The sequence below is a fragment of the Antechinus flavipes genome, chromosome 4, assembly GCF_016432865.1.
Source record: "Antechinus flavipes isolate AdamAnt ecotype Samford, QLD, Australia chromosome 4, AdamAnt_v2, whole genome shotgun sequence".
In the NCBI taxonomy this organism is placed as follows: Eukaryota; Metazoa; Chordata; class Mammalia; order Dasyuromorphia; family Dasyuridae; genus Antechinus; species Antechinus flavipes.
The window spans coordinates 386,852,040-386,868,602 of NC_067401.1; the positions used below are offsets into that span (position 1 = coordinate 386,852,040).

Here is a 16,563-nt window from a genome sequence, read left to right on the forward strand (position 1 = left end):
AAAGGGAGGGAGGGAGGGAAAGAGAGAGGAGGAGAGAGAGGGAGGGGGAAGGAGACAGAGGGAGGGAAGAAGGGAAAGAGACAGAGAGACAGGGAGAGAGAGGGAGAGACAGAGACAGAGAGAGACAAACACACAGAGAGACACAAAGAAAGATGAGGGAAGAGGGAGGGAGGGAGGGAAAGAGAGAGGAGGAGGGAGAGGGAAGGGGAAGGAGACAGAGGGAGGGAAGAAGGGAAAGAGACAGAGAGACAGGGAGAGAGAGGGAGAGACAGAGACACAGAGAGACAGGTGGAGAAGGAGGGAGGGAAAGAGAGAGGATAGAGGATGGAGGAAGGGAAGGAAGGGTAGGGAAGGAGACAGAGGAAGGGAGGGAGAAAGAGACAGAGAAAAAAAGTGACAGAGACAGGAGAGAGATGCAGAGAAAAAAGGAAAGACAGAGAAAGAGACAGAGAGAGGGGGAGACAGAGACAGTGAGATGGGAGGGAGGGAAGGACAAAGAGAGAGACAGACAGATGACAGAGACAGAAATAAAGAGAGATACAGAGACAGAGAGACAGAGGCAGAGACAGAAAGATACAGAGACAGAGATAGAGACAGAAGAGAAATAGAAAGAGGAGAAGCAATGTGGCATAGCAGGTAAAGTCCTGTGTTTGGCAAGAAGACCTTGGTAATCCTACCTGGGACCAAATAAGCTGTGGAAACCAAAATTAGTTATTTAAGCTCTCTAGGCCCTGGTTTTCTTATCTACAAAGTAGGGAGGTTGAATTCAACTCTGACTTTTAAGCTTCTTTCTTGTTCTTAAAGCAATGACACAATGATCTTTGTTATAAGGTAAATTTCTAAAAGTAGAGATTATTTCGTTTTCTGCCTTTGTCTCCCCATCATCTAGCACAGTACTTGGCACAGTGCACTTAATAAATGTTTGTGGACGGATTGATCAATCCTTCTTTTTTAGAACTTAAGGGACTTGATCAGAATGGTGCCCTCCAGTTGTCTCCCAAAACAATATACGCTATTACTCTCCCAAGGCCTTGCCTGAGCTCCCACAAAAGCAAAAAATGTTTCCATCTCTATGAAGAAATCCTACTAGGAGAAATCTTCAATGCATTGAGGGTTTTGGGGTGAGGAGGAGGCAGAGAAGAGGTTAGTGAGAAAGGGCAGATGTGTACAATGAGAGTTGGTACTGTGGAAATGTGGGAACACATTCACGGATGATGTTCCCAGCTTAGGAGGTCATCCTACTATTTATCTTGCTCTGTCAGAAAGTCTGTCCAAATGAATGATTAGACAAGGGACACACTACCCTATGATCAAGCATTTACAAACACTTCCTCCCTGGGGCATTTATTCCCCTATTCCCCAGGTCTGGTTGACTGTCTTTAAGTCTTAAGCTCCCATCTCAGGTAACCAGAGAAAGGGAAAGGCTGAGTACTCACAATTTGACCAGGGAGTGGAGGGTTACAAAAGCTTCAGGATGGATGAATTGGATGACATTCCAGCTCAGGTCCCTATAGCATCCAAAGGAGATAGTGGAGATGCAGTTAGGAAAGGCAGGGGAGCTGATGCACTGCTGACTTAGTTTCCCCATCCAATAGTCTCATGATTCTTCATAACACTAACTGTAACCCACTCAAGTAGGAAGGTACCACCTGGCTCCGGATTTCTGTCTGGTCTCCCAAAGAACAGAAGCAGCAACAGCGAGGCTCAAAGCCCCAAAGGCCCTCGGGTGCCAGTCTGAGAAATGATTTGAGGAATCATAAATATTGCTGACACAGGCCAACAGTTTTGTGTGGATTACAAACATATATCAATTGTATATGTACAAATGTATCTATGGGCACATTACATATATATATATTTTTTTTATTTAGTCATAAATATCCCCAAATGTGCCTGTATATCCTTATGTGTACATATGTCTTTATAGAAATGAGTATATATATATATATATATATATATATATAAAATATGTGTGTATATAGATATACACACACCCCTACATAGAGAAATGTATATATTTTCTGTTTATATATATACAGGGGTGTGTGTGTATAGTATTCTAGGGGGGTGTAGTGCCTTTTACTAGAAACCTACGGTCCTTCCCCAGGACATCCCAGGCTACATTAGTACTCACAGAGCCCGAAGGACAGTCAGCTGGCTGAAGGTGTCCACACCAATTTCCCACATCTGATTGTGCTGAAGGCCACTAGGGCAGCAAGAGAAAACAGGGTGAGAAAAGAGAGGGGACAATGGGGAGGCTCTGGCCTTGCTCCCCACCCTAAGGGGGGGACAAGCTCCCCAATTCTCCTGGCCTAGGAAGAAAGGGCCCAGCCCGAGGAAGTCACCAGGATTAAGTGGAGCAGATGGGTATCCGGTTGCCCTGGATAAGTGGGTCAAGAAAAAAAGCTACAAAGCCACCAGTGTGGTCCCAGGGAGTTGCCTTTCAGAGCTCTCACTGGGTCTGGATTCCAGCCCCAAGCCTTCTTTGTCACTGAATTCTCCAGCTCTTTGGTGTCCTCCCTAGGTCCCTGGATCAATTAGGCTTCCCCTATCCAGGATTTAATTGAAGTGGGAGTTTCCTGATTTCATTGACCCATTAAATATTTGCCCCCTGGATCAGTGGCAATCTTTCCTAATTTCAAGGATTTGTCGTCCCTCCTTTCAAGTTCTTGGATCAGTATGATTTCTAGACTTCCAGGAGCAGGTAGACGGCACAGTGGATAGAGCATTGGTCCTGGAGTCAGGAGGACCCAACTTCAAATTCAGCCTCAAATACTTAACATTTACTAACTGTGTGACCTTGGCCAATTGTCTCAAAAAAAAAAAAAAAAAAGAATTCCATGCTTCTAGAATTGTTGAGTCCTACATGCCCACAGACAAATTGGGTACCCCTTCAGGGTAGGACAGTGTGTACCCTGGGGGGATAACTTGGGGGAGCTGTATGAACTCATGGGATATGTAATTACATCCCACTCTTTTTTAGGGAGCCAGTTGTGAGGCTGCTCTCCAATATAAATGTACCCCTTCTACACCCATGATGATTCTTCCACCTTACCCCTTTCTATTTCAGGACAATCTACCAGCCTTCCCTTTTCTGGACTGGGTATTAGCCCTCTGGGAAGTTATCCCAGCTAGCTATCTGAATAGCTACAGTAGCTATAAAGTTGCCATTGGAAAAAATCCCCTTGTCACTATCTCCATATGCCATTTTCCCCTCTTAGGATTCCCACCAGGGAAAAAGAAAACAGTTTACTTATAAAGGTACATGATAAAAATGTTTGGAAACCACTATTTTAAGGAACAGTGGTGGTACTGGGGGAAAGCATCCTGGTCAGAGGACAGAGCTGTCTCTGGGGTCTCTCTGGAATTTTAGTGGATCTGCTCCATTCTTCCTCACAATCCAGGAGTCCTGAAGAATCCTCTGGATGTGATATGTGGAGAGAGCCTCAGGAACATGAGGGAATCTCCTAGTAATTTTTAAGAAGAGGTTGTGCTTTCTCCTCCACAACCCACCCTCCTCTTGAACCACACTCTGATCCTAATAGCCACATGGGACAGAGTTGGCTCAGACCCGCATGGAAGCAGAAAGGGTAGAAATGGTCAGGCCCAGAAGCCCTCTCAGCCTGCAGACCAACTTTGCACTTACAGAGCCCAAAGAGAAACTCTTGTTAAAAAAAAAAAAGTGCCGTTTTCCAATGAAATTCCCAGCTGTTTCTTAGATTGGACCTGGCCCTGTTGTAATCCCACCTTATAGAGCCAAGTCTATACTCTCTCCCTAGCTTCTCCCTATTGCATCCCCCCATTTCTCTACCAACCCCTGCAAGGGTAAGAATACCAGACATTTAGCTTTCAACTAAGCTCCTCAAGAAAGCCTTCCCAGCTGACAGAAAAGCTCTTTCCTTTCACCCCACTCTCTTTTCTTGCATTTATCAATTTCTGTAGATTCTGTTGGTGTATTTGTCTTGTTCCCTTCATCCTCCACTGCCACTGAACCATCAGACCACTGGGTTCAGGCACCATGGCTGCTCCTTGTTCTGAGCCCCAAATGTTCCCCACGTGCCTTCTCCAGAGCTCCAATGGTAACAATACTTCCCCGCTTCTACAGAGCCTGACAACCCTGAAAACCCTGCAACGGGGTGGTGTAAATCTCCCTTAGCCAGAAGCTAAGATTCTGGACTTTCTGCCTGTTCCTCCAGACTGGCTCGGAGCAGTCAGCTTGGACTCCCGGGCCTCCCTCCTCACTCACATTTCTTCCAGTTTCTGACACCTGCGTAGGCTGGGCAGCTCCTCGATTTGATTATGAGAGAGTTCCCTGCAGGGAGAAAGGAAAAAGCCAACACGGTAAAGCAGCAGGGAACAACAGTATTGTAGGGATGGGGAAAGATGATCTGGGGGAGGGCAATGCAGGGGTGTTATCTCCCCTACCCAGTGGGGAACTCAGGAGGTCCCAGGGCGCAGATCCATGCTCACACATCGGACACTTGGACATCAATTTCCTCCTTCCCTCCCTGGAAACTGGGATGACTTACTATTCTCTCTCCCCTCTCCCATCATTTTATCTCTACTAAACCTTGACCAGGAGAGTCCAGTGTGGGATTTCTCCTATGGGATCTGGCCCAGCTTCATTGACTAGGGACTGGGAAACTGGATAAGGGAAGGGGATGACGGCTGGAGAGAAGACCCTTGAGGGCAGCCAAGAATGGAGGAAAGAAAGTAGGGGAAATAGTGGAGAGAGGCAGGGTGAGAGAAAATGAGCAAGAATCAGCATTATGTCAATTGATGTTGATTTATGCACATAATCATTTTTCCAATTAAGAGTTCTGGAGCCATCTGCTCAGACCATTTTTGGTAATTATGGAACCTATCTGGATGTCTTCAGAGCCAAAACCAGAGACAAGGAGAAAGCAAAACTCCCTTTGCCTTCCCAGATAGCAGAGCTATGCAAGTGCTCCTAGGACCTCGTGGGAGATTTATTTCCCTTGTGTAAACACAGTTAGGAAGGAAGGTCTGTCTTTAGCAGTCTCTAAGGGGGAGAGATCAGGGGGGCCTGGATCTGTCTCACTATCAGGGGCACCATCTGACCTCGTAGGATAGGAGTAAAATGGGCATTCCTAAGGCCATGGATAAAAGGAGATTATGAGGTCAGGTCTGGGGCAGGCCCAGGGTCTACTCACAGGACTCGGAGTCTGGGGAGCTGCTGGCACATGCCCAAGGGGAGCAGCCGAATGCCTGCCCTCGTCAGGGTCCTGGGGGGAGAAGACAAATAGTGTTGGCACCTAGCCTAGAGCCCGTGACCCCCCTTTCCCTCCAACTTTACCCCACTCTGGATCTGATGTTGATGTGGGAAGACAGAGCCAACAATAGAATGAGACAAAAGGCAGGGGGCTGGGTTGGGAAGGAAGTACAGATAGTTGTTTGGGTAAGGGGTAAGAAAGGTCCAAAGTTTAGCTTTCAACCAAGTTTCTGGAGAAAGTCTTCCCACCCATTCCTCAGCTGACAGAACAGAGTTCCCTGTCTCTCATCTCACTCCCTTTATTGCACTTATTTATTTCTGTGGATTCCATGTGTATATTCATCTTGTCCCTCTCCCCCTGCTCCCCACTCTCTGATACTGAGCTATTAGGTCACTTGGGACAGGGACCATATAGGATTAGGGCAGGCTGGGGTGAAAAGTGGGGGCAGGAAGCCAGGGATCCAAGGACATAGAGAGGGAGCATGCAATGCTTTGGTCAGTGGAAGGGGAAGAACATCAACCATTATCTCTATCCCATCTCAGGGCCCAGTCTTCCCCAGGAACAAAAAACAGATGTATATCCTTAGGAAAGCTTTACTTCTTCCTGGGAAGGCAGTTGAGAACATTGCTATTTGAGCTCCACTGATGGCCTTCTCATCCTGGAGCATCTCTCCAGCCCTGTAGCCCCCTCCTTTCCTGGGGGCATTCCTCCTAGAACCATCATTTTGAGCAAGGGTCCAGGCCACCATCTCTCATTCCTTTCCTGGCTCTTCTTATCCCTCTAGAGACTTTGTCAACATTTCTCCTCCCTTCCTTTTTCAGTTCTCTTTCATGTGTTTTTCTTTTCTCATTAAAAAATAAGTTCCTCTGGTCCTTGTTAAAAGGAAGGTTCCATGCGTAGGAAGAGGAGAAGCTTACATGAACAGGGAGAGGACACGGTTGGGTAAAAGATAGTTGGATTGGAGCATGAGGGTTAATGCAAGGGATGTGGTATGTTCTAGCTGGGAACTGAGGCCAAGGAAACCGATGGTTCAGTTTTCCCAGCTGTATTCCGAGGATCAGACTTGCCATTCCTAACTGTATCAGTGGCAAGAAAAAGAGAATCCATTGTTTAATCCATAAACATTTATTAAGTACCTACTATATGCCAGACTCTGTGCTAAGCACTGGTAGAAGCAAACAGAAATAGAAAGAAGGCAGTCTGTCTCACCATCTGCCTCCTCTGGCACTAGAGCTTCCCTATGGCTTTTGAGCAAAATAAGTTAAAGGATCAAGCTAAAAAAAATTCATCACATGTAGTTAAGCTAAAGAACAGGATGGAAGCCCTAGCCCCACATCTTGCCATGTTGTGACCAACGGTGGCAAGCTCCTAGAGGAACCCTGAGTGGGAAAGGTGTAAATGCTGGCTTACGGAGCCAGGTCTCTGGGAACAGAGGACTCCCCCCAGCTCAGCTGGCTCGGGGCCCACCTGGATGACCAGAGCCCAGGCCAGAAGTCCAGCTAGTGAGGGACCAGGTACGGGCCACCTGGCCGGGGATGACTTCATCACAGAGTCCTAGAGTTAGAGTTAGAGAGATCCTTTAGTCCAGTTCTCTCGTGTTATAGATGGAACAGGTTCAGAGAAGGGAAGCTGCTCACCCAAGAATACACATAGCAAAACTAGGATCTGAACCCCCTTTGTATGTGCTTCCCTGTGTCCTCTGATACCTCAAGAGGAAGAAGATCTCCTCTGAGCACATCTAGGGCGGTGATGGTGGGGACACAGGAAACATGGTGGGGGGTGTGGGGGGGACACTGCTACTTACAGAATCTCCAAACTGGTCGTGCCTTTCAGATCAGGGAACTCTCGGATATCAGTCGCCCCATTCAGTGACCTAGGAATGAAGAGCACAAACCTCTCTAAGGAGATGGTTTGGGGGACTGGCAGGGAGGGGTCAAAATGGGTTCTCTGCCAAGGAACGGGTTGAGAATCCTCCTTAATTGTTAATCTCCCCAAATTTAGCTTTCTTCCTCCAAGGACCTCATCTTCTAAACCTCCCACAGAACCTCCCTTTAATTTTTCCTAAGCCAACCATAGTCAGTAGGGATTGGATGCAGAACCCTAGCTATAAGGGAAGCCCGACATAGCTGAAAAAATATATCCAGCTGGGGTCAACCCACCCTACCAGAACAGGAAAAAAAGGAAAAAATAGGAATAGAGCAAATGCTAGAGGAATTCCTATGCATTTTGACTATGAGAAAAAACTCAACAAGCAACATGAAAATTGGAATTTTTTTTTTAAGTCAACAGCTTAGATCCTTCTGATCAAAAATCTACAACACTGACACTAAGAACAATGGGCTTGTATCGGTAGTCATCTAAATATCTTGTACAAATTGGTGGCCCTGGGAACTCTAAATACAAGTATTCGTTTAAACCAAGAAAGAATCAGATTTCTTATATTTTGTATCTCCCTATCCAGGCCTTAGCTACAGATTTCAGATGGGGAATTATGTATTCTTTCATTTATGCAAAGAACACTTATTCTAGACCTACTATGGACAGGAAAACTGTATTAAGTGCCTGGGGAAATGCAAAGAATAATAAATATTGTCCAGGCCCTCAGGCAGTTTATACTCTAAAATGGGAAGATGAGACATGTCAACAGAGAATTATAATACAACCTAGAATATGATAAATTCCTTTAAGAGAAAAATAAAGAGCTATGAGATTACTCCTTGAGTACAAGTACTGTCTCACTTTTGTGCCTGGAATATATTAGACCTTGTTAGTTGTCTGTTTATTCATTAAAATATGAGTAATGATTTATAACTAATTTATTTAAATTTTAAGTAATTAATTTAAATTTATGTATTTGGATTTTAAGTAATTTACTTTAATTTAAATAAATTTACAGTATTTAAGTTTAATTTTTAAATTTTATAAAAGAACGCTAGATTTTCATTTATTTTATGATTTAAGTATCACCTGGAACCAGGAAGTTCCAGTTTGTTTTCATTAGGCTAATAAATTTTCTGTAATTATCCCCTTTCCCTGATATAATAAAAATAACAGCAGCAACAATATATGTCGATTTATGATTTGTAAAACACTTTCTATCTGTCCTCTCCTTTGAGGTAGCTGCTATCATCCCTATCTTTACTAAAAAGGAACCTGAAGCTGACAGAGATGAAGTAACTTGCCTAAATGACAGAGCTAGTTGATATGTCGGAAGAGAAATTTGAACTTTGGGTCCTCCTGATCCCAAGCTTATTTATCTCCTAAATTAAGCTGCCTTTGCTATAAAATCACATTAGACATCTAGACCTGCTTTAGGAGCACTGTTCTTTCCCCTCAGCCTAATCTCCTTAGGGAACTGTGCTCCCCTCCCATGTAGAAGGGATCACCTGATTGCTGAACCTCTAGGCAGTTCCATGGGATGATGGGACACTGCTTGGAATTGAGTCTCTTTACATGAGCAGTGTATGCTTCTGTTTTCCCATCCAAATCATAAGCTAAGAGTAGAGATGAAGTTTTATCTTTTTTTTTTTTTTTTTTGCATCATCTTCAGTATCATCCTATCTAGATCAGGTGCTCAAAAGATGTTTGTTGGTGATGATTCTAAGAGGTGGACTAAGCCATGTGGAGCAAGGAGGGAGGAAGTGGGAGCTGAACTGAGTCTTAGGGAAAGGATATAGATAAAGACAGTATGTCTTCCCCTCAAAGGCAACGTAAGTCAGGAGAAGAGAACCAGCTTTTTTTCTAATTCAGCACATGGAACCAAGCAAGAACTATATCCACTCTTTCTCTGTATAACAGGGGAAATGCCAGTATAGTTCTAACAACCATGTCTCAGCAAAAAAGTCAACATATGCACAATACATTTTAAAATTTAATCAGCAGTATATAATACTTTGTCTGCCTCTTTCTTAAGTCTGGACAATCAGTAAAATAGTAAATCAAATTCTGATTTGTAGCAGTTGCTGAATTTTAAGATGTAAATGCTCATGTTGAAAATTTAACAGCATTTCTGGTGACTAAGAACTAGACCTAGCACACTCCTGTTACAATCCACCTGGATTAGCAAATCCTGAACAAGCTCTAAGGGTTTTGTTAATACTAATACTGCTACTAATAAAAATGAAGAGGAGGATAACTAATTTATTCTGTAAGTTCTGAAGCTGGATTTGCACTCAAGTCTTCCTGACACCAGACCCAGTGCTCTATTCACTGTATAATCTAACTGTTCCACATTGGCCAGTCCCTTTCTTCATACCATATACATGGACATGTCATACATAACAAAATTGATGAAAACTGGTGAAAAAATTTTGAATGGAAGTATTCCCTATTCCTGAGGACAGATCATTTCACTCATTTTCAGATCTAGGGAAATCTAAGGAAGCTTCAAAAGATAGAGTGATGTTCTGGACTTCAAAACTTGTTTTGAATGGGATTTTGCTGATTCTGCAAGGAAATTCTCTAAGGATTTTCATCAATGAAAACTTTGTCAAGAAAAATAAGGGAATATTAGGGAAATCTGACATGGTAAAGTGAATGTGAGAAGGTGGAGATAAGAAGTTCTAACTACCCCAGTCTACTTGTACCAACTTACAGTGTATGAAGCTTTGGCAGGTACTGAAAAGCTGACCGTCCCACAAACTGGATTGGGTTGTCATAAAAGTGGCTGGAAAGAGAAGATCCAAACTCCCAAGTCACTATATAGCTACAACAATTCTCCCCAAGTCCTTTTACCCACTCAGTTCTAATTTGGTTTTTCCCTTTTTTTCTCCTATCAATGGGAAATGAGTTCAGAGAGACTGAGAAGACACAGCCCTTCTTGTTTCTCTCTGGGAACTCTGGAAAGGCCATTCCATCCAGACCCATACCCCATTCCCACTACCAGAGAGTGCTGGCCCTTACATGGTCTGTAGTAATGGGTTCCCCACAAATGCCTTCTCAGGAATGGCCTTGATGTTATTGTTATGGAAACCCCTAGGAGAGAATAAACCATAGACAGTGAAGAAATGAAAGAGAGAATTAGTACAATGCGAATAATAGACAATCCTTTTAGCTAAAATTCAATTATTTGGTGACCTTTGAAGATCTCTTCCAGCCTTAAACCTAAAAGCTTAAGATCCTATCACCTGTTTCTGAGCCTAAATGCCCTAAGGTCAAATTTTGCCTAAAGCTCTTCTTTGTAAATCAAATTCCTCTTCTTTGCCCTGGGAGGTCTGAGAAAAGAAACAATAAAGTATCTCAAAACTTAAGCTGTCTTTAAAGAACCTATAGGCAATGTGGACTTCTCCAGAATTGGAGTTCTGGAGTTTAGATTCCCCACAAATGGGATTCTTACTCTAGAGGAAATCTGGGTGCTGAGTTTAGACCCCCACATATGGGGTTCTTACTTCTGAGGAGATCTGGTGGGCAGGACTATTTTTAGGAAGGATGCCTCGGTTAAAAAGAACAAAATCTCAGAATGAAGGCTAGCTTCAGGACCACTGATCCAGGGGAAGTGGGGAAGGATATTTACTAACAACGATAGAAAAGGCTGTGTAAGGACCCTTAAGCACCTGTGTCTTCAAGGAGACAAGCAAAACAGGCTAAGTTATAATTTGCATATGTGCTTATGGACAGATCTGTGGAAGAAATGAGGTCAGTGGTACCAAGGGAGCTAATTTCCTGAGCCTGGGGCCATCCAAAATGAGCTCTCTCAGCTTTCCTCTTAGATAACTAAAAATCTGTCTCTTTACTTTCCTTTTCTTCTTTTGCTCATGTATCAGTGGAAGAAATGTCCCTCTAGTTTTTCAAAACTAACTTCTTCACGGGTGCCTTTGATCCCATCACCCCACTCCATTCCTAGATGGTTTTCCCATCAGTCATCCCTTCTATCTTGCATCTTCATAAAGCTTTTTCCTCTCTGCCTACAAATATGCTCTAATATTTCCTTTCTTTAAAAAACAAAATAAATTTCCTTCTCCGGTGTCTTTGATGATGTGATTCTTTCCGATTTTCCTTGTATGTCTATAAGTAGCCCTTTCCCATCCCCTTCAGAGACTTCTCTTCCTCTTTCTGCCCCCCAAATGCATGTGTCTTCCCACCCCTCACTGATTTAAGGTCCTGAGCTTACTTTTGCCTACATTCATTTCTGGAGAAGTTCATCAACTCTTATAGCTGACCCTCTCATCTTTAAGACTCTCAAATCTTCATCTCTACCCTGAATTGCTCCTTTTTTTCTATGATACATTGCTACCTGGATGCCCTAACATCAGTTCTAATCAAAAATGTCTCTAAATGAAATAAAAGCTTATGATTGATTGGTTAATTGTCTCATCTCCTGCCCTTCATAAACCAGTTCCTCCTCTTGACTTCCTTGTTCCTGCTAATAGAACCTTCTCATCATCATCCAGATTCATCTTTGACTCCCTCTTCCTGGCAGCATGAGGTCCAGTTGTGGTGAGGGCGTTAAGACAAAGACCATGTTATGTATCTGGGGGGAGAGGCAACCCCAGGCCAGGGAAGGCGAAGAATCGTTTCTTTTGATGACAAACACAGTAGAAATGCTTCAAGCCAGGCTAATGAGGTCTGTGAGTATTTATTCCTAAGTTGTTGAGGGAGCAGAAGCAACTTTAAAGGAATGTGGACGGGGAGAGGATGAAAGCAGCCCCAAACAGGGGCTCCCTCTGCCTCCATCCCAAACCCTCTGGGACAGCAGACCTCTCTCCTAAGAAGAGGAGACCCATGGAAACCTACAGAGGCTCTTACAATTCCTGGAGTCTGCCAAGGGTCCGGATGGCCACAGGGAACTCCAGCAGCTCATTATAATTCAGGTCTCTGGAAGGCAAGAGCAGAGCAGTTATTAAAGGGGAGGCTTAACAGGGCATGGCAGGGTCCTGGAGAAATGGAAACTTGGCTCTGGATTCAACCAGAGAGATGGGTTTTCCAACCTTGGGGATCCAGCTGCCAATGTCTGGAAACAAATATTCACACTCCATCCTGCTCCCCAAATCACCAGCCATGCATTTTTTCCCTATAAAAAGAGACCATCTGGGGGGAGGGAAGATTCACCGAGAGGAGCTAATTTCACCCAAATGGCCCCCTAAAACACAGGTTAAACTCCAGGAGACACTGACCTATTCCTAGAGATGAAAAAATGGGGAAGGGTTGGCCATGCTCTTTCCTTCTAACACTCTGTCACCAGGACTACCAGGAAGAGCTCCTGCTCCTGCTAGAAGTTTCTCTTGGCATTCTCAGTCTAAGCTTTGGTCCTATTATAGAAAGGGACCATGTTGCAGATTTTTAAAGATTTATGTCTGCCTTCATACGCATGAAATTCATGTCATTTCTAAATGCCCTTAATCTGTGATCCTTTTGCTCAGGTGCCTACCCTGGTGCCTCCTTAGTAATTAGACTGCTCAACCTTTTCTTTTCCTCCCCAGCATCCAGTTCCACCCCCTTCACCTTCACTCCCACCCATCCAGCTCGTCCTGCAGGAGACAATGAGTCAGAGATCCCCAGTGAAGTCCAATGCTGGTCCAGGTAATGAATGGTAAGAAGCTGGGGAGGGTCTAGAGCCCTCACGATGATACCATTCTTTACCTTCTCAGGTCAGCTTCCTAAAGCCACACCCATCTGACAACTGGAAAAAGGCTAGAGCATAGGGACCACGTGGAGGCCCTTTAATTATAGGGCACCTAAGCAGGTTCTGTGGGTATAAATACCATGTTAACACGGCGATAATGACAGACTCCTCCAGATTGCTGGGTCATTACATTTAATAGTCCTGCAGGTAATTCATGGCAACTCTGCACCAGGGCTGAGAGAATCCAGACAAAAGTCTGACAGCCAGCCAACAGCTGCATCATTGTCCCCTAACTTCCCCCTCACTAATTAACCTATTACCCTCAAATCCTTCCCTTGCCATTCATCTATACACATTACATAACCCATTCAATTCCCTCCTTCTCCACCAAGGCCAGTTCCTTGCTCCACTACGTTCCAAACTTAATTTCCAAGCAGACTATTCCATGGTCTGAGAAGGGGAAGTGATGGTAGTCTCATGGCATGGATCTTCCAGGACATCTAATTGAACTTATTCATTTTCCCCAGAAAGAAATTAAAATCTAGAAAAGCTAGCTGACTGTCCTAAGGTCCCACCAACTATAAGTAGAATAGATTCTCTGACTCCCAAATAAATTCAGCGGCTTTTCCATTACCTCACTCTGACCCTCAGTCATTGCAGTAGAGGGATTAATATTAGACAACAGAAAAGGACTTTTCACACCACCACAGGTGGTTGGAGACTAGACTGGGTTATTGGGTTACAGGAAGTGGAGGAGATGAGAAGGAACAGGAAATCCCTTTTCTTAGACATTGGTATGCTTTGAGTCGAGAGGAGTCGAACCTGGAGACAGAGGCATGGGGAAGGAGAACTTTACGGGCAGTCAGGTGGCATGGATTCAAGTTCTATTCTGCTCATTGTATAGTCAAGAGCAAGTTAATTCAATTCTCTGAACCTCAAGTTTCCCGCCCCCTTCAAGATGGGGAAAACAACTCTTCTGCAGCAGGTTCACAGATTTGTTGGAAGGAAAGTGTTTTTATAAAGAACTAGGTAAATGGAAATGATTATTGTGGGTCCTTCTCTGAAATTCTGTGATTCTTTATCTCCAGGTAAGTCCCACTTAATGGCAACTTCCAGAGAAATGACTCTTTTGCAAAGATGACTCTTCATGCTTTCCCTTAAGAATAATGACATATTCTCACAAGAAAATTAAAACTCACCCCCAAAAAAGACAATGAATGAATGGAAGAAGAGCTATTACAAGAAAAAAAAATGAAGTAAGGAAATAATTGCTTCCAAATAGACTAGAAATCTAAATAAATTCAAAGAAGGATTAGTTAGATTCATGGGTGACAGCTTAATCTAAAGTTACACCAAGGGCAGGAGAGTTTTCAAGATTACCTAGGTCATTGAACCTATGTAGATATATGGATGAGCTAATTCCGGCTACCTCATTTGTTTCTAATTTAAGAGGTCTTGAAAGGGTTGTGCCTAAATCTTCTAAACTGATCTCAGAGACAACCACATCCTCCTGCAACCTGTGTTCTGTCACCTCTGAGTGACAAAACCCAATGCTGAGAGGCCATAAAGCTGACTCCTTGGGGCAAAGTGGTTGCTCCTTTTTCTTGTCACTTTCCCTGATCTTTGCTGCAGAAACAAAACTAGATAATTCTTTCTTTTTGTTGTTGTTGTTGTTCAGTCATGGTCAACCCTTCATGAGTCCATTTGGGTTTTCTCAGCAGAGATACTGAGTGGTTAGCCATTTATTTCTCCAGCTCATTTTGAGTAAACCAAGGCAAACAAGGCTAAGTGCTTTGAGCATAGTCACACAGCCAGCAAATATCTGAGGCCAGATTTGAAATCAAGAAGATGAATCTTTCTGCCTCCATCCTTGGAACTCTCCTGGAACTGCCCTTCTTCTGCAGGTGCTTTTCCAGAACTAATCTCATAGGCTGAGAGAAATTAGATTGAAGAAATAGCTCAGTTGGAATAGGCAAAGAGCACATGGCAGGGGCGATATTTGTACATTTAATCAAGAAATTAAGAGAAATTATCTGCAAAAAATTACATTTGCTATCCTTCGTGCCTAGAATACATTCCCTTAATTACTCAGGACTCATGCCATCCTTTCTTTCCTTCATGAAGGATCACAAGTTCCACCAACTACCTAAAGCTGCTGATTTCCCTTTCTGTTAACAGCTCCTCTCCCAGGCTACTTTCTGTTTTATTATTGTGTACTTATTCTCTTTATTCTGTTTTATGCTTTGTATTTGTATCCCTTGGACAGTGCCTGGAACATAGTAGATGCTTAATAAATTGTTGATTGAATAGCAGATTACAAACAAACATAATCTGGATTAGTCCATCCAAGTATCTATAGTGGTTCAATGATCTAGGTAATTTTGAAAACCTCCTTACCTTGGTGTTGTGTATGCATAGCTTCAGATTAAACTGGGTTTTTTTTTCTATGTAGCATTTTCTAATACACATCCCCATCTTTGCTTAAGGGTTCTTTCCATCTTTCTAACCAGCCAGAGTAGATCCTCCTAACCATATAGTCATAGATAATAGCAAACAATTCCTTTCCAGATAGGGCACTGTGTAGAACCTGCTTAAAACAACACCAGAAACACTGAGTCTTCTGGTTAGTGGCTTTGGTTTAACAGAGCTGCCCTTCTTGGGGAAGTTGGAAGCACAGTATGTATGACAAGCAGCTGAAGAAATGTCCCTTCCTAGCAAATGATGCAGCTGCTCACCTCCCTTCCAGAATGTTTTACAATGTTCTGAATGCCAATTGGAAAACTGATTCATAATTTTATAGTCTATTATCTTTAATAGCCCAGAATCAAAACAAATGTTGTAGAGTTAATTATTCTGCTCATTCCCAAGAGCTCAGTGCAAAAAGGAAAAAGTCCCAGCAAGGAGAAGCTGACCAAAGCAAGAAACCAATCTTCTGACCCGTCTACAAACTATAGCTTGCACCTTTTGGCAGACTTGCTGCTAAACCTTTATACTGTTTCGGGGGCCATTTCATAAAATCAAAATGATTTCTAAATCTATGTGCTACAAAATAACCAAAGGATATGTTTAAAGTACATTCTGACACCCACTTAAAGCAATGAAATGCACATCCACAATTGCTATGTAAAATTAGTGGGGGAAGGAAGGGAAGAAGAGAAGAGAAGAGAAGAGAAGAGAGAAAAGAGAAGAGAGAAACAAAGAGAAAAACAGATAGAGACAGAGTCAGTCAGAGATAGAGACAGAGTTAGAGAAAGAGAAATTGGTTGTGGTCCAGTCCTGTGATTCCTTTGGAATTAAGGAATTAACTCTTGATGAGGGAACTCCTACTTGTAAAGCAGAGTGCCAAATAGTCTGTGCCTAATAAATTTAGAAAGTTGCCCGATACACTGAGAAGTTAATTGACTTGTTGAGGGTCACACAACAATGGGTGATTTTAAAAATGGGGCTAGAATGCAGGCTCCCTGATTCCAAGACCAGTCCTCTATATCTGGCCACACTCTGAAGAACTTGATTCTCTTAATGTCCTAAAGATTATTTGTAGATGCTCAGAGAGTCACAGAAGATCAGAGTTGGAATAAGCATTTGTCCAACTCCCTCAGCTTACACAGCAAGTTGGTGAGAGAAGGAACATTAGAACTCAAGTTCCCTGAATTGTTTCATTGCATCATGCACATTACACAGTGCATTTTAAGTGGAGTCTCAGCTGGCTACAAAATGAAAGGTTCATGGTAGAATGTGAAGGGGGATGAAGACTTAAGTAAACTCATA

At 43.2% G+C, this 16,563-nt stretch overlaps 1 protein-coding gene across 1 annotated transcript in view; it reads right to left on the reverse strand.

Moving 5' to 3' along the window:
• LGR6 (leucine rich repeat containing G protein-coupled receptor 6) overlaps nucleotides 1–16,563 on the reverse strand; it is a 153,039-nt gene that overhangs the window by 12,981 nt on the left and 123,495 nt on the right. The window contains exons 7-14 of the mRNA XM_051998646.1: nucleotides 11,979–12,047; nucleotides 10,137–10,208; nucleotides 9,829–9,900; nucleotides 7,039–7,107; nucleotides 5,175–5,246; nucleotides 4,247–4,312; nucleotides 2,135–2,206; nucleotides 1,437–1,508 (exon numbers count right to left, since the gene is read on the reverse strand). Of these exons, the coding sequence (XP_051854606.1) occupies nucleotides 1,437–1,508; nucleotides 2,135–2,206; nucleotides 4,247–4,312; nucleotides 5,175–5,246; nucleotides 7,039–7,107; nucleotides 9,829–9,900; nucleotides 10,137–10,208; nucleotides 11,979–12,047 (564 nt within the window). The remainder of the gene's footprint in view (nucleotides 1–1,436; nucleotides 1,509–2,134; nucleotides 2,207–4,246; nucleotides 4,313–5,174; nucleotides 5,247–7,038; nucleotides 7,108–9,828; nucleotides 9,901–10,136; nucleotides 10,209–11,978; nucleotides 12,048–16,563) is intronic.